The sequence below is a fragment of the Channa argus genome, chromosome 5 (assembly GCF_033026475.1).
Source record: "Channa argus isolate prfri chromosome 5, Channa argus male v1.0, whole genome shotgun sequence".
Classification (NCBI taxonomy): Eukaryota; Metazoa; Chordata; class Actinopteri; order Anabantiformes; family Channidae; genus Channa; species Channa argus.
This window is the reverse complement of record NC_090201.1, coordinates 19,043,907-19,066,168: the sequence shown is the minus strand read 5'-3', so window position 1 is coordinate 19,066,168 and position 22,262 is coordinate 19,043,907. Positions and strand designations below refer to the sequence as shown.

Here is a 22,262-nt window from a genome sequence, read left to right as displayed (position 1 = left end):
TCTAGGTTCATATCTGGCCAACTGCTTGTGTGAATTTATTGTTTTACATGTTTTTGAGTCAAACATTTAGTCCTATTAAATTCAGCTGCAGTGTCAGTTGATCCCACTCCCTCTGCACTTTTATACACTTAAGTATGTGAACAAGATAAATATGTATACACACACACACTAACACACACACACACACACACCTACACACACACACACACACACACACACATATATATATATATATATATATATATACATAGGAGATATTCTATCATATATTCTAATCAGGCATAACATTATGACCACCTGTGCAGTTTAATGCAATCCAATAGAGTGTGTTTATTATCAAGATCAAAGTGTGTATTAGAGTAGTGCTGGAGTGCATTGTAATGAGAGGAGGTTCTAATGTATTGGCCATCCTATTTAAAATCAATAATAACTTAATGTTTCTTAATATTTCTTATTTCCTCATCATCCCAAAATTTGCTGTTCTGTGTAATGTTACAGCATTACTTACCTGATGAAGATGTGTGTATTTGTATTATGTTGCCTTTTGAGGCAACGCAAAAGAGACTTTTTTTGCAAGTACTGATATTTCCGTGCAAATGTCATGTGAAACGAATAATATGTGGATGCATTATAATTATGTAAATCTAACACAATGCCAGATACAGCTCAGTTTAGCCACTGGTTAAAAATAAGCATACAGTATTTCTATTTATAGCTATTTCTGTTCCTCTTTATCTTTTTTTCTGTTCCTCAGTTAAGAACTCAGACTCCCAGAATGCTTTGAATGCTCAATATGAATTTTTGGCCCAGTTGAGGACGGCCTCTACGTCAGCGGGTATCTTGGACCATATGAACCATAATGGCATGGCAGCTGCATTCTACCAGGGCAGCATGCACGATGAGCTGCCGCCCGCCATCTGGTCACCTGGAGCTCAGCAACGCTCACCTGAAGGAGCAGGTGCGTTCAGGTTTCAGAATGTGAAATTGTTCCTCTAGTGCAAGACAGCATGCTCTTAGTTCCAATAAGTCACTCAGCTGCAGGATGACGGTAAATAGCAAGTGGTAAGCACATATCAGATTGTACATGCTAATGTCTTTCTGAGAAAATGAAGAGGCTTTTCACATATCAGCACATGAACCACTAATAATTGAACAAAGGTCACTTCATTTACACATTTATGTTCAGACAGATTATACATGTGTAGAATAATGTGCTTGTACCTTATGATATAATGAACATTTTGCTATATGCAATGTTACAGAAAATATTTTTAGGTTTTACTAAAGACTAATTTGTTTGTATCTATAAAGAGTGACCTAGGATCACTTTAAGTTATGCTCAAATGTCGAGCACACTTGTCTTTCATGAGGTTTATGATGCCAACTTCCTTAGTTCAACGTGCAACTTGTGTGATGACAGAAACTGACAATGCAATGCTCATGTTACATTAAACGTTTTTTTGTCATAAGAAAAGATTGTGAATGTCAGCATGAAAGGCTAACATTCATTGGCAACCTCACACACATCCGGCTCCAGTCCCCTGTGACCTATAGCAGTAAAAGTGGTTTAGAAAATGGCTGAATGGCTATGTTAATCAATGCATTAAAAATGTTCACGGTGTGTCTAAAATATCACCTCTGTCTGGATTCCAGATGTAGGTAGAAACCAGCAGGCTTGTCCCTTCTGCCACAGGATGTATCAGAGAGGAGTCTCTTTGAGGGACCACATCAAGTACTGTCAGGAGAGGGAAGGAGGCCATATGGTCTGTCCACACTGTGGATACACTGCCACCCTTAGGGCACAGATGGAGCGGCACCTGGCCCATCATCAAATGCAGGACAAGGTGAGACACAGAGCAAACAGGATAAACAATCAGACCAGAATATCTCAACTACAATTAAATTAGTGTTGCAAGGCTGTTTATTCGTAACCTCGAGTTAGAAATACATAACGTCGTAGAAGTAGAAGAAGTAACTTTTCACATCCTGACAATCTGCCAATATAAAACTAATCATATGTCCTGTTTTCCTAGAGTTCCATCATGCTGGATCAAGGCATGGAAACCAGGAAGTTCAAATGTCTGCAGTGTGGGAAAGCATTCAAATACAAACACCACCTCAAAGAGCATCTCCGCATCCACAGCGGTGAGACAAAATAACATCAAAACAGTTATACTCACCCATCAATTTGCTATTGTTTCCACTATCACTAACCCTTACTTATCATGTCATTTATATGGCATGAAATTATACCTAGAAACCAAGTTAAAACAATTCATGACAGCACAATAGAATTATGAAAAACGTGGAAAGATCACACCCATGCTGAAGGTATTTTCAATGTAGTCTCGGCCTCTTTTGAGAAATCCCTTCTTTCTGTTTCTCATGCTTTAGGTGAAAAACCGTATGAGTGCTCCAACTGCAAGAAGCGTTTCTCTCATTCTGGCTCCTACAGCTCACACTTAAGCAGCAAAAAGTGCCTTAATGGTGGAGGAAATGGAGGGGCAAATGCAGGTGGAGCCAGTGGGGCATTTAATGGACATATTCCAAGCTCCTACCACCACTCATTTCTAATGTCTCCTAATGCAGGCGGGGGGAGAAACAGTAGTGACAAGGGCTCTCCTTTAGCCTCACAGAACCAAGATAACACCAGGTCTCTTAGGCAAGTAACAGAAGATTCCCACCAGCTTTCACTGCATGACCCCAACTCTACAGCCTTCGTGAGAGCTTCAGACATGGCTCAGCTTTGGGATCCAGCAACAGAGCTCTCACTGAGAGCCAGTATCCTAAAAGGGAACGCCCTGGTGCCTTATCCATACTCTGGGATCAAGTTTGAGCAGATACTTCAGGAAATGCTTCACAGGCAGAAGAAAGACGAGGAGATGGACAGAGGTGGTGCAGCAGAAGACGAAAAGAGTGCGATTCACAATGGAGGAGAGCCTGATACTAACATGTCTCCTGGGAGAAGAAGAGAGTTGGTGAGGTCTGGTGAAGCGGAAAGAAGTATGCTTGGGGTGACGTGTCAATGGTGCTCCCAGGTTTTCCCCAGTATAGCAGTCCTAATGCAACATGAGCGATACCTCTGTAAGATGAACCGAGAGGCAGTGGATGTTCCTGAGTGTCTTCACAACAAAGACCACCCCTCATCGCCGTTATTCTTCCCCAGATCTGCTGTTCAGCCAGAGAACAGCAAACCTGGTGAACTTGCCAATGGCTTCTCTGGGAACAACTCACCTTTGCAGGAGAGGAGGCGGCAATCCACACCGCAGCAGCTCATGATCGCAATACACTCTCCTCCACAGCCTCATCACGATGCCCTGTCTTCACGAGCATATTGGTCCAGCCAGGAAAAAGGGAGCCCAAGTCAACCAATCAACCATTCCCCAGAGCTGTCATCACCTCGAGCCAGAAAAAGAGTTTCATCCTCAAGATTCAGTTCTCCTGTTGGCCTCGACCTCAGAAGCTGTCTTCCGGAGCTCTCTTCACCTCAGAACCAGGCTGGCAGTCCCTGGTCTGCACAAGATGAACCTCTGGACCTCTCCTTACCCAAACAGCTCTCAGACCAAGAAGGGAGGAACAAAACTGTCAATGGAAGCTCAGGCAAAGGGGAGAGGAGAGAGTTTGGAACCCAGCAGCTGAGGAGACCAAGCCCAACTTCACATCTAGCATTTCACCACCACCCGGTCTACAGCGGGGCCAGAGCTCCTGTGTTTCCAGGTTCCTTATACAATGGCTTTCCTATCTTCAGTCAGCCTGGATTAGGTCTTCCAGGTCATGATGGCATCGCACCAATTCCATTCAGCCAGCCATCTAATAGCCCTGTGTTTCTCTCTCCTATGGCTTACATGATGGAGACAGACCCAGAGGCCACCCTGAAAAAGATCCACCAGGAAAGACAAGCTCTCATGGTGAGTAGGGCTTCTCTTCAAGGTTAAATAAAGTGACAGCATCAAATGTGCCCAAAAAAACAAAAAAGACAACACAGTACAACTAATTATATTTTCCTTACAGGGTGAGGTTTTAAGCCGTGGAGCTTTGGACTACCTTTCTCTGATGGAGGAAGGGCTGGATGGAGATGGCGGGCCAGGGAGGAAAAGACTGAAGAAGACAGATGAGGGGCTGTACGCATGTGACATTTGTGAAAAAACTTTCCAGAAGAGCAGTTCTCTGCTTCGCCATAAATATGAACACACAGGTCTGTAGCGTGTGCACAGTTTGCAATAGCCCTTTGGTTATGTGTCACTTGTTTTAAATTATAGATTAGTACTTTATGTGTTACAAAAAATTTCAACAGGAATTATTGAAGTACTTTGCTGAGAGGTTGAAGAGGAGATGAATACAACACTCATATCTGTACAATCAATATGAAGCTCCAGTCAGCAGCTGTTTAGCTCTAGTTTAGCACAAAAAAATGGAAAGAAGGGGAAACAACTAGCTTGGCTCTGTTCAAAATTAACAAACTTCACCTTCCAGCACCTCTAAGCAAATCACACATCTTGACAATGAATGTGGTTTATTTAATTATTCTAAAACCAAAGGTTAAAAACCACTACATAAAGCCACAGCTTGTTGATGTTGAGCTTGGCTTTTTTGTCTGGCCAACTGATATATAATGTGTTAATTAATTGTGTTTCATAGTTTTAGTTTGGATAAGTTGATTGTTTCTAATAAGTCATTTTTGTATGTATTACAGGCAAGCGTCCACATGAGTGCAAAATCTGCAACAAGGCCTTCAAACATAAGCACCATCTGATCGAGCACAGCCGGCTGCACTCCGGTGAGAAACCCTACCAATGTGACAAATGTGGCAAGCGCTTCTCTCACTCTGGCTCATACTCCCAGCACATGAACCATCGCTATGCTTACTGCAGCAAAGATCAGGATCCAGACCAAGACCACGAAGATATGCCTTTCACCCCTGGGGTAGGCAACAACCTTGGGCACCGCCTCTCTGATGAGACTCCTCTGTCCACAGAGGAGACTCAAACTTCACGCTCTTTCCTGAGTGATTCTAGTCTGGATGGTGCAGCAGAGGCACTCAAAGAGGAGGAGGAGGAAGAGGAAGAGGAGGAGGAAGGGAAAGAGGCAGGAGTGAGTGATGGTCGTGATGAAGTGGCACATGCAAGTTTGTCATCAGAGCAGCTGGAAGGAAGCCACGTCCAAGAATCACTATCAAAGGAAAATCGAGACCATCATGATCAAGAGAGCTGTGATGTAAGAAACCATATTGACAGTGTAGAGAGCCACACGTGGAACAGAGACACTGAGGAACCAAATGGAGACTTGAACAAATTTGAACTAAGCCTGGATATAACAGATTTACCCAGAATAAAAACTTAAGGTGACTTTAATTACAACACATTTCCTGTATATATCAATACTTTTGATACACTTTCTATATATGTATATATATTAAACCGTTTTTTTCTCTTCTAATTTTACAACATGACAAAATGCACAAAACTGCCAAAATATAGATGGCCTTTAAGTGGATGAAGCCATACAAACAAAAATGTATGAGACCATTTCAAATGACAATATTTAATCACGCGCAATGTACTTGATGTACCTACAGTTTGTTTCTCTCTTTTGTTTGGACCCTTTTTGTTTTTCGAGATAGCTAAAACATTTGGGTTGACTCATTTGAGCTCGTGTCACATACGTGTCCGCATGTGATGCAACAGGCATCTCACTTTTTACTTGCTTGCTGTTGCTAACTGTTGCACAAACCATGAAGTATTTTTTTTGAAAGTGTCATCAAGGCCTTAGGTTAGACATTAGAGATCCATTCCTGTTCACCCAATCACCTAGCGCCTATGTATTTATTAATCTCAATACGTGCAAATATATTAAATATCCTGTGGTATTTTTACAACAAGGTTTTACCTGTATGCTAAGAATAAGCCATGTAAAATGTTTTTCATTGAAACATACATGCAGCTATCAATTTGTCCAAGAGTCAGTGAGGCTTGGGTATAGAATTTATTGTTGGCAGTTACCTCTGCCAGGACTTTTGTCATTCATGCTGTGAAATCACAAGGTACAACCAACTTGTGTCTTTGGGATAACAAAGCAGCTTTAATTCTAAGCAATAATTCTTTTAAGAAATCTATTTAGTGTATTACGAAAAGATTAAAATGAGGACAAACGGGAAGATAGTTGTGTATTTATATTTTAAACATAAAGCTATGGACTGCACCTTTTTAACTGTATGCCTTTCTACGTGATAGTCATTCTGCATTTCTGTATGGGAGCTTAAAAGGGATAAAAGTATTTGGGGTTTTTCCTCTAAGGGGGCAAATAAAACTTGCACTGCATCTCGCTGTTTGTTTAACAATCATACAGTGCGGCTTTATCTCGTTTATTGCTAAAATGTCTGCTATTTCTTGTAAATGTTTCTATGCGTTACAACCTATTTTCACACTGCCAGAAAAATAATCTTTCACACATACGGGCTGTTTGCTGAGGTGCAGCAAGAGGGTCAAGACTCAGGACACATACATGAGTTTGTAACTTCCTCTTTCTAACTGTAGTGTAGTCAATGTGAAAAGTGCCTCAGATGTACTCAGAGACTGTGAGTAATCCGACAAAGCCTTGGTATGACGAGATAAGATGGTGGTGCATGAGGTGTGACTAAGCTTGTAGCGTTCATGCATACCGTGCTCCAAAGACACTTCTTGTTCATGTTGTGCATGTGTGTGTGTGTGCATGTGTGTGTGCGAGTGTGTGTTTATCACCAAAGATATGCATATATGACAAGCCAACTGGCACCCTACTCTTGCATAGTTCCTTACCTGTTATTTCTGTGTTGAAAGGCAAAAACTCCTTTCATTTAGTGTCTTTTTTTTATGTTAAACTGTGTTTTTGTACTGGCACAAATGCAACTTTTGTAATAACTATTATATATTTCCTTGCATGTTTGTTGATATTTGTAATAAATTGTAAATAATTTGTCACCGGAATCTTGCAGTTCGTTGAGTTTTCAAATTCTTTTTTATGACCTCATTGTACAGCATTTGTATGACTAAAAATAAAAGCTAGTTATGAAATATCTTTTAATAAATGTTATGATTTTTTGTAGTGGAATGATTCAGTTGTCAAATTAGAGGGAATCTTAAGTGATACTCTTAATTATGTTGATCAAAAATAATCAAAATATGCTATTGCTATTTTAACTGTCTATGTAAACATAGACCAGTGCGAACATGTCCCAATTCTGAAGCTTGGCTGTGGCCTGGGCCCCACAATTTCCCATCACTGTAAACACTTCCCATCATCAATCATAGGCTGCACACTGCTTTGTTACACTAACTTTTCTGTGGCTCTTTCTATTTGCATGATGATTCATCAGAGGCGGCTGCGCTGAATCTCTGAACCTGTGTGTGGTAGGGGCTGAGAAGCTCTGCTGATATTTGATACACTGAGTTTTAGGGTAATGCTAGGGTGAGTAAACTGTCGGGTAACCATAACATTAACAAAACTTTGCTCAGTGACGTAAGTTAGATCCTTTTGTGTGCCATGCTTCAAACAGTTAGTCAATTGTGTCACCATCTACTTGTGATGTTTTGACGCTACATCCTAAGCTTGGCTGGCTTTGGACTCGGCCTTGAGTAAGGTGACATTTAATAAAGAACTGCCTTGACTTACATTTGTGGCATACAAATGTCACCACAGTAGCATCAAACAGTATCAGCATCACTTGCAACGTGCTGCAAATCCCATCCAACAGCAAAAGGTTGTCACACAGGGTGCTGAGCATAGTTAGGTTTCGATTGCCGGTAAGTTCACAGTTTCACAGGGCACAAAGGCATAAATAATAAAAACACATTTAACTTGGTCGAGAAACTTTAATTCAACCCAGGCCATAAGGTCAACGCACCTGTTTTAGCCACTTTCCTGCTAAATTGTCTTTTATTTATTCCACTTGTATTTATACCGACTGGCTCACAGAGAGGAATTCACTCTCTTGCTAAAACACATTAGCTACATTTCTAAGACCAATAGAGCCTGATAAGTTTGAATGAAGGCTGGACTAAACCATGGCTATAGAATTAAGATGTCCCTGTCTTAAAGCAGCTTAGTGAATGTGTAGGCAGTGGAAGGTAGGTTGACCAGGACCACAGAATGGTGCTCTGTAGATTTATGGTGGTATAGCTTGATACCCACTGATACCACATGATACCACATGATGTGCCACACAAGGACTAAAAACACAATTTAGCATGGGGTTATTGGGTTTCAGAATGAATGGTCACCCAAAGTTTGGCATTATTTTACTGAGTAAAATAATAATAATAATAATAATAATAATAATAATAATAATAATAATAATAATAATAATAATAATAATAATAATAATAATAATAATAATAATAATAATTATTATTATTATTATTATTATTATTATTATTATTATTATTATTATTATTATTATTATTATTATTATTTTACTGAGTAAAATAATGACCATGGCTGCCTGGTGCAGGTACAGGAACGATTTGAGTTTAAATTAAGAAAAAAAACAATTTTTCCATAGACAGAAATTCCTCCTGTCTCCTCAGTTGTACAAAACTTAACAAAATCTATAGTATTCAGTAACCCTAAGAGTATAGTTGCTCTCATCTTTGTGTCTTTTGCTGAAAAAATCAAGTGCACAAATTCATTAACAATGAGCTGCCAAATCAAACTTTTCTAAGGACTCTTTAAAAATATTGATTCAAATAGGAATTGGCTTGGACTTTGGACTATGATAATGACGTTAGTTTTGAGACTTGGATGGAGAACATGTCATTTCTCAACCTTTTCCTTCTTTTACTGCCACATCTTTTAAAAAATACTTACACGCTAAACAATTTGTTTCAGTGTTGTAGCAAACAAAATAACTACCTACAGATGCAAAATGGGTTTTGAAATAATGTTGGGCTGTAGCGTTTCATCAGTCCATGTATCAAAAATCTGTTGTTGTAAGCAAAATTCTCCAAAAGTTTACAGCGCCACTACTCTTTCATCCACATTTGAAGAAATGGCTGCACTTTTGGTTGTAAAGCTTTTCGTACAGTGTCACATTTTTTATGTTCATTTACCAAAAAATAATCACAGTGCCATCATTGACTCACACATCACTAATAAGTCAAAGAATGACAGAAAGGGAAGGACTTTGACTGCTAAACCACACAGTGGGGTGTTTGATTGTGTCTCTGATTGTAATTAGTGAGTGATTATTGCCTTCACACTAAAGTGAAATAAAAGGCATGACAGAGCAAGAGAGTACAGCAATTTAATGCCACTGAGCTTTTACCGGCAGAGAATACTTTCAGTTTTAGAATTTGGAGAAATATTAAATCATACAGAAAAATAACCTCAAGAAATATCTAATGAATTAAGAGTTTCAGTGTTACACTTTTATTGCATATTAATAATTAAAGGAAAGGAGAACCTAAAATCTGGAGGTTCTGGGAGACCAGCTGTGAGGAGACTAGAACGAATCAGAGAAACTGTACTAACTGAGTGAGGGATAAATGTATAAACTAAGAAACTCTGATGATTATGTGCAAACATGCATCTAGATCAAATAAACAAGTGTGATTGTGTGTTTAAGTAGAAAATATTTCCGTCAATCAAATGTAAGAATGACCTTGGAAATGCACGTAATGATCAAAAGTTCAGATGTCTCTCCATCAATCAGCTACACATCATTTTGGCCCCTCCTTCACACACTCACATGACTTGAAATAATACGAACAAAAAGATGAATAAATACATCTAATAAAACTTTGCAAAATCTATGAGCTCTTTCCATCCCTGTGCCTCTTTTCTGCTCTTTTTTGTCTTTTGCCAAACCCACAGTCAATATAAAATTACCAAAGCCACAGAGTAAGAGAGAGAGTGAGAGAGTGTTTTGGGGAAAATCCACATTTTTTAAACATATGCATTTCCAGTTCCTCTTTTGTTCTGTTATTAAAAGCAGCATTTGCACCAATCACTGGGGATGCCTTTGCCCGCGGAGTCTCTGAGGCCCACATACCTCCACACACTTGTATTATCTCTCACGCAACTCATCGTTTGATTCAAAACAACCTGACAGGCACATGCAAGTATCACAACACAGATCAAATGAGTTTATTCACTTTTCCTTTATTGCAGATAGATAACAATCAGGTCCAAGTAACATGGTAACAACACACTGTTGGTTTAAAAGAAAATAGATGAGTTTGAATTTGCTTAATATATGATGTTCACGTTACACACTGTATGCAAAGTGCTACTAGTTGACAAAGACAGTATTTCACATATTTACAACTCAATAGTTTAACTTAATCTGAGGAATTTGCACTAGTAAAAACACATGACAGTTCTAAGTTTGTACACTGAGGGAAGCTCAGTGGGTCCACAATCTATAGTACTATTTGGTACACAGGAACATTTGCTGCCCTGTTGGCACATTCATCCCATCAGTCAAATCATGATTTTATTTTTCACATTTTCTCTCAAAGGAGCCTGAAAACTCTTCACCCAAACACTGTATAAGTTCAGTAAAGACACATTTACATGCCCAGCTTGCTTCCTGCTTGTTTGCATAATTTACAGTATATCCACGCAGTATAACACTGCAGCTGATATCTGTCCATCCTTCCCGCAAGAGGTGCTGGTGCATGTTTCACACACACAGTGTGTCACAGTGAGATGGTTCTGCAAAATTTTGCTTCAGTGCTATGTTAAGACAAATTCCTTCCTCACATTCCTTGATAAAATAACTGATAAATACACAGCTAGCGAGGCAGGCTGGAGAACATTTATCATTATTGTGGCTTTTTTTTTTTTTTCCCCTCATCAAGTTTGAAACATCAGGAAGAACTGACAAGAAGGCGTCTGTTTAGGCAGTAAAGATCACTGGGCTCCACATCTGCAGTCAAAGGCACAAGTCTTGCAGCTAAAATTGGCTTGTTTTATTATTATTGTTTTAACATACCCTTATATGGAGGCCAGATGTCATGATTAGCAGCTTTCTGTCCTGGTTCTTTTTACCCCATAATTATCTTTTGATGTAAAATCCACTTTACACCATATGAGTCAACAGGCAAAGAGGACAAATGCTGCACTACTTGTGCTTTTGTCTGAGCTTGAGGAGCACGTGGACCCCTGCATGTACCACTCCCTGGTCTGGAAAGATCAAGAGGGGCCTTTTGTTCCGAAGATGTAGTCAAATTCAGTGAGGATGAGCTCCACCGCTTGGTTCTGGTAAACCATATTCACTGCCATGTTGCCACTGTCCCTCTCTGGGCGCATCAGGGTTGGCCCAAACACTATGCCGATGTTCTGTGTGGTCATTCTGTTGATCGCCGAGTGTTGCAACACTCTGCAGGAGAGAGGAAGATCCAGGTGTTAATATGTTCTACAATTTCAACCAAAAAATGAATCAACAAGAATCTTTCTAGAAAGGGCATTGATTGATTTGACTTGGGGCAGCTAATACTGCAATCAGCTTGCATGGTCTCCCCATGCTTGTGTGAGTTTCCAAAGACGTGCATGTTCAGTAAATCTAAGTTTGCCCGTGGCTGTGAATGGTTGTCCGTCTGTGTATATCTCTTTGTGTTGGCCCTTAGTCAGACTGTAGGGTGTACCCTGTCTCTCGCCCTATGGCAGCTGGGATAGGTTCCAGCTTGCGACCACTCACAGTGGTTAAAATAATGGATGGATGGATGGATGAATGAGTGGACTTGTCTTTTTGGTCACGCTAGTAGGATGGCTCCAGGAATAGTGATCTCAATCTCATTCATTCCACAAGTTTGGTGGACATCTCAAAAACTACTAGATGAAGTTTTGCACAGAAGCCTGCTGATTTTGGTGATCGGCTGACAAAAAAGCCACCACGATGAGGATTGTATTTCTGGTTTTGTGTGAAAAAATTAAATTTATGGCCAAATATCAACAAAACTAATGACTTTCCCTTCAGTCTCTGCAGCCTTGTGCTAGTTAGAACATGTTAGTAATGTTAAAATGCTGAAGTAAGGTTGTGAATATAATCAACATTATAGCAGCTTCATGTTTGCATGTTAGCATGCTGACATTACCATTTGCTCAAAGCACTGCTGTGCCTCATTAGGACAGCCTCACAGAGCCGCTGTCATGGCTTAGGGTTCGATTTCTGTCATATCTGGCCTTACAGTTTCATTCCTGTGGTCAGCATGTGACATCTTTATAATTCTAACTAACTTACAACAGCAATGTAAAGAATCAATATTGTAAATGTTCCATTATCATATTTTGCATCTATGTTCAGACTGATACATCTTCATTTTAGTGTCTAAATTTGCAACTAGTATGCACCTTTGTTGGTGTCTTTGAGCTTATGTGTATGATTTGAGGGGGGGCTCAGGAATGGGTTAAAGCCACAGCGTGAGGCATTCTTCTAAAAATGCCATTCCCACTAAGCCACAGAAGCAGCCAGCAATTGCTCAAAACTTCCACATTAAAAAGAGAGGAGGAAAAAAGAGAGAGAGTGGAGAGGGAAGAGGGGAAAAAAAAGAGCGATCGAGGCAGAGGGCGAAGAGAGAGAGAAGAGAGAGGTTCCAGTGGTGGCGGCGGCGGTGTTGGTATGCCTTCCAGCAGACGAACCACAAGGCTCCCATGGGACCTTTGAGGCAAAGAGGAGAGCGTGAGAGGGGGGGGGGGAGAAAGAGATGGAAAAAGGAGGAAGAAGGGAGGAAGAGGAAGGATAGAGTGAAAAGAGAAGGAGGAAGGAGAAGGGGAAGTAAGGAAACAAAGATAGCAAGTGAGGTAACGGACGTGATTGGGCAGTTAGATAGTAAATGAGAAACAGAAGGGGGGTGGGGGGGTGACAGCAGAGAGAAAATGAGAGAAAGACACAGAGTTGACAAATTCATGGGCCCCACCACACCCTGGCACAAATATCAGCCTCAGAACACGAACACTCACCCCTAGAGTGGAAGGAAAAACCATAGGCGGTAAAAAACACACATTTTATGTACTGTAAAAGGAACTGGCTTGCAGAACATTGTACACCATTCATCTTCCTCCAGCCTTTTCATCTTCACAGGGACCCAAACTTAACAACAGTGTGATCCTGGTACAGCACTGGCACAGTGTGAGAGCTGTGGCCAAAGACAGAAAATGCCTGAGAACAACAAGGGAACTACCCCATCTTGTGGTCAGGTTTAAAAAGAAAAGTTATGAGGAAGGAGATTTTATTTTCCTACACAGGCATTTGGTTCATTCTTTCGTGCCGAAATGTCCCAAGGGAATATTCTGCATTAAGAAAAGGCAATGAAACCATCTGAACTAGATGGAAACAAGATGATCTACAACCCATATTCTTATTTCCATCTTCTCACCGTTTGAGATGGCAGCACATGAACTGCAGTGTGTCATGGTTTGGAGGAGGCATGTTAAGTACCAGACACTTCAAACGGTCCACTTTGTCTGTGTAGTCCGACATCTCTGCAACACAGAGCAACAGACATGTCAGATGAAAAAAAAGTCATCACTTGCGCTTTATTTCATGTACTTTATTAGCATGCAAATCCTCACTGGCATTCATTAATGGATATCACATGTACTCTATTAGCATCCACTATCTAATCTGAGACAGGAGCATGCAATTATCAACTATCATCACTGTGGTCTGATGAATAGTTATATGCTGATCATTGCGAGTGCAATGCAAAAATGGACCGATAAGAAACAGCCCATGAATACATTTACATTTATTACCTATTTTTCTTACTATGCAAGTTTTCTGACTAAATGAAATGTATTTTGAAATACTTCATTATCTGCCATTTTGTTAGTAAAAGATAGTATGATACACTGCTCCATCGCAGAAATTAATTAAGGATGAACACAGTTAAAGGAAACGTTTGGTGATAGTCTACATATTTCTTACAGATCTCATTAAAAGACTAAAATGACAATCTATGAATTGATCCTACTAACAAGTGTTGCACGTAAAAACAGATTAACGGTTAAAAAATTCCTATTCATGCACTGCTGCACTGGATAAAATGCTCCTTTATTATAAAAATGAAAATGGGCATCATAGTTTATTTTGAGTCATCTTACATCCTGCTGTTGTAAATACTCACTACTTTGTCAAATATAAATATAAAATAGATACGTAAAATTGACAAACGCACCGTTTATTCCTTTTGAAAACCTTTGTAGGAAGGTTTTTACAAAACCACATTTGTGGCCTGTTTTAGGATTTCTACATTTCATGAGAATTAATATGTTGCGACAGAGAGGGAAGGGACATCGTAAAGAAACATACTGATAGACAAACTAACTACTTAAAGTCAGTTTTTGCAGTTAAACCAACACTTTATTTTAATTCAATACTGCTCAAGAAATTTCTATTGTGCCTGTATATAATTATTCTACTCACTTCATTCAATTTTCTTCTTGGGAAGCAGCATTTAGTGTCTCTACGCTTAAATATACACATACATATCTTTAACACTGTAAAGTGCTATAAATATACTGTATTCTGCATGAATTAATTTTTTCACCACAGCCTGACGAAGTGTGAAATAACACAACTATAGTGGAGTGAACTCTTACCCCGATGACCCTGGTTTTGACTCATTAAGTCCACAGCAGTGTTGTGACTGAATGAGAGTCAGACACTGCCTTTAGCAGGAGGGTATAAAGAAAACTGAGGACTGAATAGGACTGAAGACGGTCACTCACTGACTGTCTCCACGATGTCTGTGAAGAAGCCGTAGGGCACCAGAGGCTCAGGGAGCTCACGAAAGAAAAGTTTCAAAGCTCCTGTGATGACATGAATGTCCTCCCACTCACTCTCGTCCAAATTCAGCTTCTCCTCTGAGAGACGGGGTGGGGGGTGGGGGTGGGGGTGGGGTATGAGGGAAGGAGAAGAAATTCAGACAGACAGGGTCAGAGGAAGTGAACAAAAAGCAAGGAAATGGGAAAGATAGAAAGAGTTGGAATTTACAGAGAATAAAAAAGTGAAGTTACAGTTACAGCATCATTTAGAGAAGAACATAAACAGAACGGCGTCAGTTCTTAGGCGTAACATTAAGATTTGTAGCTGCAGGAGGGAGATAGAGTGTCTGTGACAGTAAGAGAAAACACAAAAGCACAAATGCACTCTATATCACACACACGCACGTACACACTCAAGCACACACACACATTGAGGTATAAAGCCAACTTTTAAACAAAGACCTGACCAATGTTTCTCAAAAATGTCATAAACATTTTTTTAAACAAATGTTGACAAGTACCATCTTAAGATGAAAAACATTAGTCAGTGAGATTTTGCTGTGGGGTTAGAGCGCTTTGTAAAGCAGCTGATTCTCCACTTCATCCACTTGGTGGCAGCCATGGACTGTGTGGGAACTCGCTGTACAACCTGCTGCATGTTATTACATCAGAAATCTTAAAGCAGAAAAGCCTAAGGGACACACATACATTAAGCAAATGGCAGCACAACCTCCAAACTGTTCAGTGCACATCTGCGCCACAGCTCTGCGTGTCGGCCTGTGGGTGGTTGTTGTGGGGAGGTTATGACTGAGGTGTTCACTTTGTGCAACACATGATGCATAAAAATAAGCAGACTTGACTACTACATAAAGGCGGGTGTTTTCTTTTTTGTCTGAATCTACCTTGTACCAACTCCGCTGGAAACATGTAACGGCCGTCAGTAGTCACCGCTCGCTCTGCAAAAATCAACAGTTACTCATTCGTATTGCTCATAATCTATTTCATCTGGATGTCACGCAGTGAGAAAGTGACAGATTTTAGGCAGGTATGCAGTGAACGTGTACGGTGTTTATTTTAGTGTAACCTGATTATATACAGTACAATGAGAATGAACAAAAACATAATGAGGTGCCATTTGTTCATTAAAACACAGAAATCTCTAATCTCTAATCTCTATCTCTAATCTAAAACACAGAAATTTCTGATGCATGTCAGGAAAGTCCAACTTCCACCTGCCTCCACTTCACTCCCCCCCTGAAATTTTCCCCTCCAGTGTGATTGTCAGAGTCAATTTTTGAGCATTAATGATCAGATACAGTTTGGTTTTCCCCTCCTACCCCTCATCCTCACCATGGTTCACTAGGAAGCGTAGTTTCTGAATCACTGCCAGGTTTCCTGATACTCTGTAGATGCCGTCAGAGTCCAGTCCTGCAACATACAGTACAACACAGTGTCAGTTGGACCAGCTAGATCTCTGTGAGTGTGTCTAGCGTGGTATTGGTGGTTGTTGTATAAAAGAATGTGAATGGATTAAAGTAAAAACAGATTTTGTCCACTGTTAGACATCTGAACACATTTTTTAAGTTAGATTTTGCATTATCAAAATAATGCACAAAAACACACACACACACACACACACACACACACACACACACACACACACACAGCCACACCCTTCAGTGTTTTCAAACTTCCTCTTAACATTACATGCTGTGCGCTGCTTAAAAAAGAACATGACACTGTTATTATGAAATTGAGTTTCTGCTTTTTCCACCCATGTTCCAGTGTCACAAGTTCTAGCCTTTCTGATTATTAATATCCTGTTTGAGCACTTTAAGTTTTAAATACAAAGCTAGAAAAAGTCACAAGGAGAATGATTTAAAACCTCACTGAACCACATTGGCTGTTTTTTAATTTAGTTCCGAATCGTGGATGTTAATTGATCATTAGTTGAATTTAAATGTCTCCATTTGTGGCTGCTCCCTACTAAATATTTAAAAACCAAGTTTTTAAAGCACTTGTGGTTAAAATACATATTTTTGTGAATTAATTATTTGCAGCATTGTTTTCAAACAATTCTATTTTGTCTTATTTGGATCTCTCTCTGCCTGGCAGCTGTCATGCATCCTTCTTTAAATTTGTGCGTTTGAGTCTACTTTCTTTCGGGCAATCAAAAACATTTTTCTTAAAATTTCAGTTTGATGATTTACAAAGCTGAATAGTAGGTGCAGAACAGCTGTCAAGCGCTCAAAACAGGTTTGGGGGTGTTTTCTCATGTGTCCGCTTTAAGCCTAGAACCACATTAGCAGGAGGAGGCTGTTTGTCTGCAGCTACTGTACCTCTCTTCTCCACAGCCTCAGTACAAAGTCTGACGAATCGAGGGACGGTGCTCTTTTCTCTCTCGCAGAGCATCTCCAGACGACAGCCAAACACCTGATCTGAAAGGTGATGACAGACGGACATAAACACACACTTTTTTATTCTCTTCAGAAGTTTCTTTTTTCAACAGACATGATGTAAGAGCTCCAAGCTGAAGTTCATCTAATGATACATTTTCTGCTTACTATAGGACGAACCCCCAGCGCTTGCCTCCGTTCCCATGTAAGCACACCCTTGATGATGCAATGCAACCCATACACAGTGCTGTGTATTCTAGAGGGTGGGAAAAAAGTCATGTGCAGCCCTTTACTTTTGAGTACCCTGCCATTACACTGCTGTGTAATATTTTTTAATTTTGCTTGTGAAGGAAATATCAATAAGCTTTAAATGGTGTCCTCATTTCTACTGACATGTCAAACATCAGTAGCCCAGGAATTCAGCTTTAACCATTTGTAACTACTCAATCATAAACAAAAATACTTCTTTTATATTTGTTAAGAATATAAAATCTGAGGCGCACTGGTGGTTTAGAGGTGCCATAAATGACACTGGTCATTTAATTGAACTGCCGGTGTCACGCACTTTTCTTGCTCTAGTTCTACCCAATCTCCTTTGCTCACTATCAAATAAAAGGCAAAAATACTTAAAATATCCCTTTTTTTTGAGAGGGCCTAGCCCAAAAAAACATGTTTATGCTTTTCAGAAAGCCTCATAAAAGCCACTGACAAGTGCTGTAAACAAGTTTATATACAAATTTTGTTTTTTTGTGGTGATGTGTTTGGCCATGATAAACTTTAGGGAACAGCTTTAGTGTTCCTTCACATAGAGTCAATATTCCCTTGTTTGCTGTTTTGATGAAGGTAATGGAGAACACTGTCTACAGTACATCACCCTAAGCTGTTCATTTGGGTTAACATGCAGTAGGTGTGATTTCACTGATTTGACCCATAAAACAAATAGAAAAACCCCAAGGAGCTTGGGCTGCATTAAAACAGTCTGAAACTTCAAAAAGACATCTCACCTTTAATGAGTCCTTTCTCCTGCAGTGCTTGCAGAGGAGGTCTCTTTAGGATCAGCTTCTTTAGCCGTGTCTTCACTCTTTTCCTCTCTGTGTTTTCCAGGTTGGAGGTTGAGCGAGGGACTGCAGAAGGAGAAAAGCAGGAGGAAGACAAAGAGGAAGAGGAGGAGTGGGTCAGCGTGGGACGTTCGGCCATGGGACAGGATATCAGATGAGAGGGGATGGTGGTGAGGATGAAAAGCGGCAGAGCTGGGTGACGGCAAAGGTGAGACAGGACTGACTGCGGGATAATTTGCCATGTGGGGCGTGTGAAAATGTAAGTGGGCTGAATGGAGGAGAGAATGGAGGAGAGGATGGAAGGATGTAAGAGGCCTGTGTGGAAGTTCAAAGAAAAGAGTGATGAAGATGGAGTGAGAGGCTGTGAGTAAAACTGGAGTGGAGGGCAGGGCTGGTTTTGTGTGATGGCTGTTTGAAGTAAGGAAGTCAGAGTGGAGTAATGAGAGAAGTCATGCTGTAAAGTCTTACGTGATTTTCTCTTCTCATCCTCGTCTCCACTGTGGTCCAACATCTCCACGCTGCCAGCTCTCCTCAAAGAGTACAGGAGGACATTGTCTAAAGGGTTTTCCCGGTCCTAGAAGGCCAAAGAAGTAAAAATGTGTTAATTTCATCATGTAAAAGGAATGTAGTGTACCACTCACACTTTTCATTTATTATTCGTTTTATTTATTCAAACTGGCTAACTCCATCTTCTCCATTGTGTTGACATTAATAGATAAACTTGATAGTTGTTACTACAGCTTGATACTTTATACTACATTTCCTTTATTTGATTTTTAAATTAGGGTGTAAATGTACATTCATGTTTATCTGACTTCCTTATATCAAAATATTTTTCTGCTTCTAGAATCTCCTCCAGATGAAATCACCCGAAGGAGTTTTCCCTCATTAGAAGTTCAGATGATGTAATCTCCAACCTCCAGGTGATGTCGTCTGGAGGCGTTTTTCAGATAGAAATAGAGAGATAGAGATACAGTCGAAGGGAGGTATAATGGAAGTTATTAATAAGCTAGAACCAAAAAAGCAAGTTCAAAATCAGTGAAGGCTTCCTTTAAGTGATTATTTTTGGCCAGATGAGCAAAGTGTACACAAGTGAGAAAATAAGCTTAACATTCTCTCTCCTATTATCTTGTTTTGGTCTCTAACAACTCCTGAGGGAAAACTCTAACTCTTTTACACGATTCACTCTGTTTATCACTGAGTGCCTAACATTGTCTGCTGTTTGCTGGTTTTAATCCAGACCCTTTGTACTAAAAGCAGAAGCCAGACGAAGTTAAAAACAAGGCTGGGACAGTGGTGAGAGTGACGAGCAGAGCCGATCTGTGGAACACTGCAGAGTCGATTGATTATTCTATCTGGATTTATTTCTTCAAGCGACACCTTTCACATTACATATTGTTATTTTATTGATTATAAATAAAAAATATTGATTACTGCAGTTTTAACAATGTAAAAATTTTAAAAATGGCTTATCAGTGTTTTGTAACTGTGAGACTGTTTCTACAGGGTTCTGTAAAAGATAAGAATGCAACTGTGATAGAAACTAGCCTCTTTAAAAATACAAACTAGAAAATTAAAAAAGGGGCAGCTGTAGCTCAGTTGGTAATGTAGTCGTCCACAGACCAATGGCTCGATTCCAAGTCCCTCCTGGCTACGTGTGAAAGCGTCCTTTGGCATGACACTGAACTCCCGGAGGGTCACATGAGCAACTTGCTCCGGTGCGTCAGTGTGTTAATAAGAAGGAACACTGTGAAGCGGCCATTTACCAATAAAAGGAATGAAAAGTTTTACATCATTGCAGAAATTTGTACTCTCAGAATAGAAGATGAATATTATTGATGAGGTACGTTAGTGTGCAAATGAATGTGTTAAAGCCCATGCAGCAGAAAATATGAAAAAAAGGTTTTACAATGTCTTTGAACGTTCTCTTAGTTAAACTTTTGATCGTCACTAACTAGAGATAAGGTTTTAACTAGGATTTTCCTTGACAGATATGGTTTACAGTGTGCAGAGACAGAAGAGACATCTATTTAATTTTGCCGTTATGACACACATGCTTTCCATTTAACATAATATAAAATTATTTTGAATAAAAAACTTACAAAGACTATATATAGAAGACATTAGAAAGGTAAAACCAAGGAAACATCAATTGGCCATAACTTTATGACCACTGACAGGTGAAGTGAATATCATTGATTATCCTGTTACAATAGCATCTGGAAGTGGGATCTGCTACTGAGACCTCGGTGGCAGTTACCACAGCATAGCATCACAGGTTTTTTTCAAAGTCTGTGCCTCATCGGGTCAAAGCAAAAGAAGGACCTACTCAATAATAGGCAAGTGTTCACAATGCTATGGCTGATCAGTGTAATCTGTACATTTCTGTAAGTCTGGAACACAAAAGAAAATCTAAATCTAAAATGTAGGTAATGACATAGGTATGATCGAAAAGTTAAACCTTTTCAGCCACTAATACAGAAGTGGTTAAAGGGAAGTACGTTTGTGTGTTTGTGTGTCTCACCAGCCTGTTGATGACAGTTTTTATGGTGCTGTACCACTCTTTGATCAGAGAATCTGTCTCCGACTGCAGCAAGAATTCATTGCCCGTCACTGTCCTCAGCTGAAACATAAACATTTCCAAACCCATTATCCATGGCTGTCCCCAAAGCTCCCCAGTGAGGTCTTTACGTACATACAGCATATATAAACATATCACTGCATGGGGTTAGGGATGGGCGCTCCGTTTGTGGCTTAACAGCCCCATACACAGCAAGCTGCAATGCTCTGTGTTCTGACACCTGCTGCTCATGTCCACCATTAAACGTTTCCCATGCTGCCCTCTGTCCACCACAACATTAGAATCACCACATGGTGTTAAGGCTGTAGACATAGACGTCTAATGTTCACATAACAAAAACTATCAAACAGTCTGAACACGAGTTAGTATTTGTCTTGATTCTAAAGTGTAACACTTACACCTAAACATATACAATTAATATTCACTGCTTCCTCTTTCTTACTTTGGCTCACTAAAATGTGGACTGGTGATAGTGAACAAAATGTTCACTGAAGTCTGAACAGTCGGAATAAATTATGTTTATTTCTAAAACGCTTTCTAAATCTCTATCTTGAGACAATGCCCATACTTCTTGTTAACTTGCTTTACTGTTTGTTTCTCACCTTGAACACATTCTTCTTACTGGACAGGTCATTAGCCCATTGCAGTTGTGCCCCTCTTAAATCCACACTGCTTTCAGGGCGACTATTTCCTGGTTTCTGTTTTGAATAAGTACCAACACAGACAGACACACACACACACACACACACACACCAGTAATACGTTTTTTGCAGCCAAACACCTTTCCCCTGTATGAATACCTTCATGTGACCTTTTCTATGAACGGATTAACTTACTTACTGTAATGTCATTTTTTAACAATGCACCCAAAATGTATGTTTTATGAAGACATTATGTGGACTAAAATCACATAACTGTCCTTGCCCTTACCCAGCTGGAAGGTGTCTGTGATTTAGGATCTTTGAAGAAAACTAGACTGTTCCCCACCAACACCACCCAGGATGGACTCCAATTTTTCCTACAATCCAAAAACCAAAAAATGATTTAATTAGTTTGAACAGCGTAATTATATTTCATTTACAATATTTAACGTCTTCATGGAAGATCACCTCAGTTTCCGGCCTCCTTCTGCGATTTTTGTCTTGTTCAGGAGGCCAGCTTTCTCCAACTCCTGAGAACATGTTCATGAAAAATCACCAGTTTGTCAACACTAATATTCACAATAATGTTACCCTCAGATTAAGCAAGAATGGCTGCAATAACAAGAGTATGTGAGGACAGTAGACTGCTTTTCCTCTGTGTAATATACTGCATCCTTAACACAATCATTTAACTTAAATGTTTTTGTAAAAAAATGTTATTTGTAAAATAGCAGGAAGGGGATGCTCTAAAATCTCCCACTGCGGTGCGGCCCCGTTTAAGGTGCAAGAGAAAAAAATAATACTATAACTGTGAACTTGTACAGTGATTATAGAGTATAGTACA

The 22,262-nt window shown here is 39.8% G+C and overlaps 2 protein-coding genes across 10 annotated transcripts in view; one reads left to right on the top strand and one right to left on the bottom strand.

Annotated features, from left to right (window-relative positions):
• The window catches only part of LOC137127257 (zinc finger E-box-binding homeobox 2-like), a 28,087-nt gene extending 21,125 nt beyond the window's left edge, over positions 1-6,962 (top strand). For 2 of the 3 annotated variants that reach the window (XM_067503962.1, XM_067503963.1), the window contains exons 3-8: positions 755-958; positions 1,654-1,844; positions 2,034-2,145; positions 2,395-3,908; positions 4,012-4,195; positions 4,694-6,962. In XM_067503962.1, the coding sequence (XP_067360063.1) occupies positions 755-958; positions 1,654-1,844; positions 2,034-2,145; positions 2,395-3,908; positions 4,012-4,195; positions 4,694-5,340 (2,852 nt within the window). In that variant the 3' untranslated portion in view covers positions 5,341-6,962. The remainder of the gene's footprint in view (positions 1-754; positions 959-1,653; positions 1,845-2,033; positions 2,146-2,394; positions 3,909-4,011; positions 4,196-4,693) is intronic. The other variant, XM_067503964.1, reaches the window with a different exon arrangement.
• A 3,152-nt stretch (positions 6,963-10,114) lies between these two features.
• Positions 10,115-22,262, bottom strand: part of arhgap9 (Rho GTPase activating protein 9) — a 37,497-nt gene continuing 25,349 nt past the window's right edge. For 5 of the 7 annotated variants that reach the window (XM_067503966.1, XM_067503965.1, XM_067503970.1 and 2 more), the window contains 12 exons: positions 21,887-21,948; positions 21,708-21,795; positions 21,380-21,475; positions 20,721-20,819; positions 18,665-18,770; positions 18,143-18,262; positions 17,082-17,180; positions 16,093-16,170; positions 15,645-15,698; positions 14,707-14,841; positions 13,353-13,458; positions 10,115-11,356 (listed from right to left, as the gene is read on the bottom strand). In XM_067503966.1, coding sequence (XP_067360067.1) covers positions 11,170-11,356; positions 13,353-13,458; positions 14,707-14,841; positions 15,645-15,698; positions 16,093-16,170; positions 17,082-17,180; positions 18,143-18,262; positions 18,665-18,770; positions 20,721-20,819; positions 21,380-21,475; positions 21,708-21,795; positions 21,887-21,948 — 1,230 coding nt within the window. In that variant the 3' untranslated portion in view covers positions 10,115-11,169. The remainder of the gene's footprint in view (positions 11,357-13,352; positions 13,459-14,706; positions 14,842-15,644; positions 15,699-16,092; positions 16,171-17,081; positions 17,181-18,142; positions 18,263-18,664; positions 18,771-20,720; positions 20,820-21,379; positions 21,476-21,707; positions 21,796-21,886; positions 21,949-22,262) is intronic. The other 2 variants (XM_067503967.1, XM_067503969.1) reach the window with 2 other exon arrangements.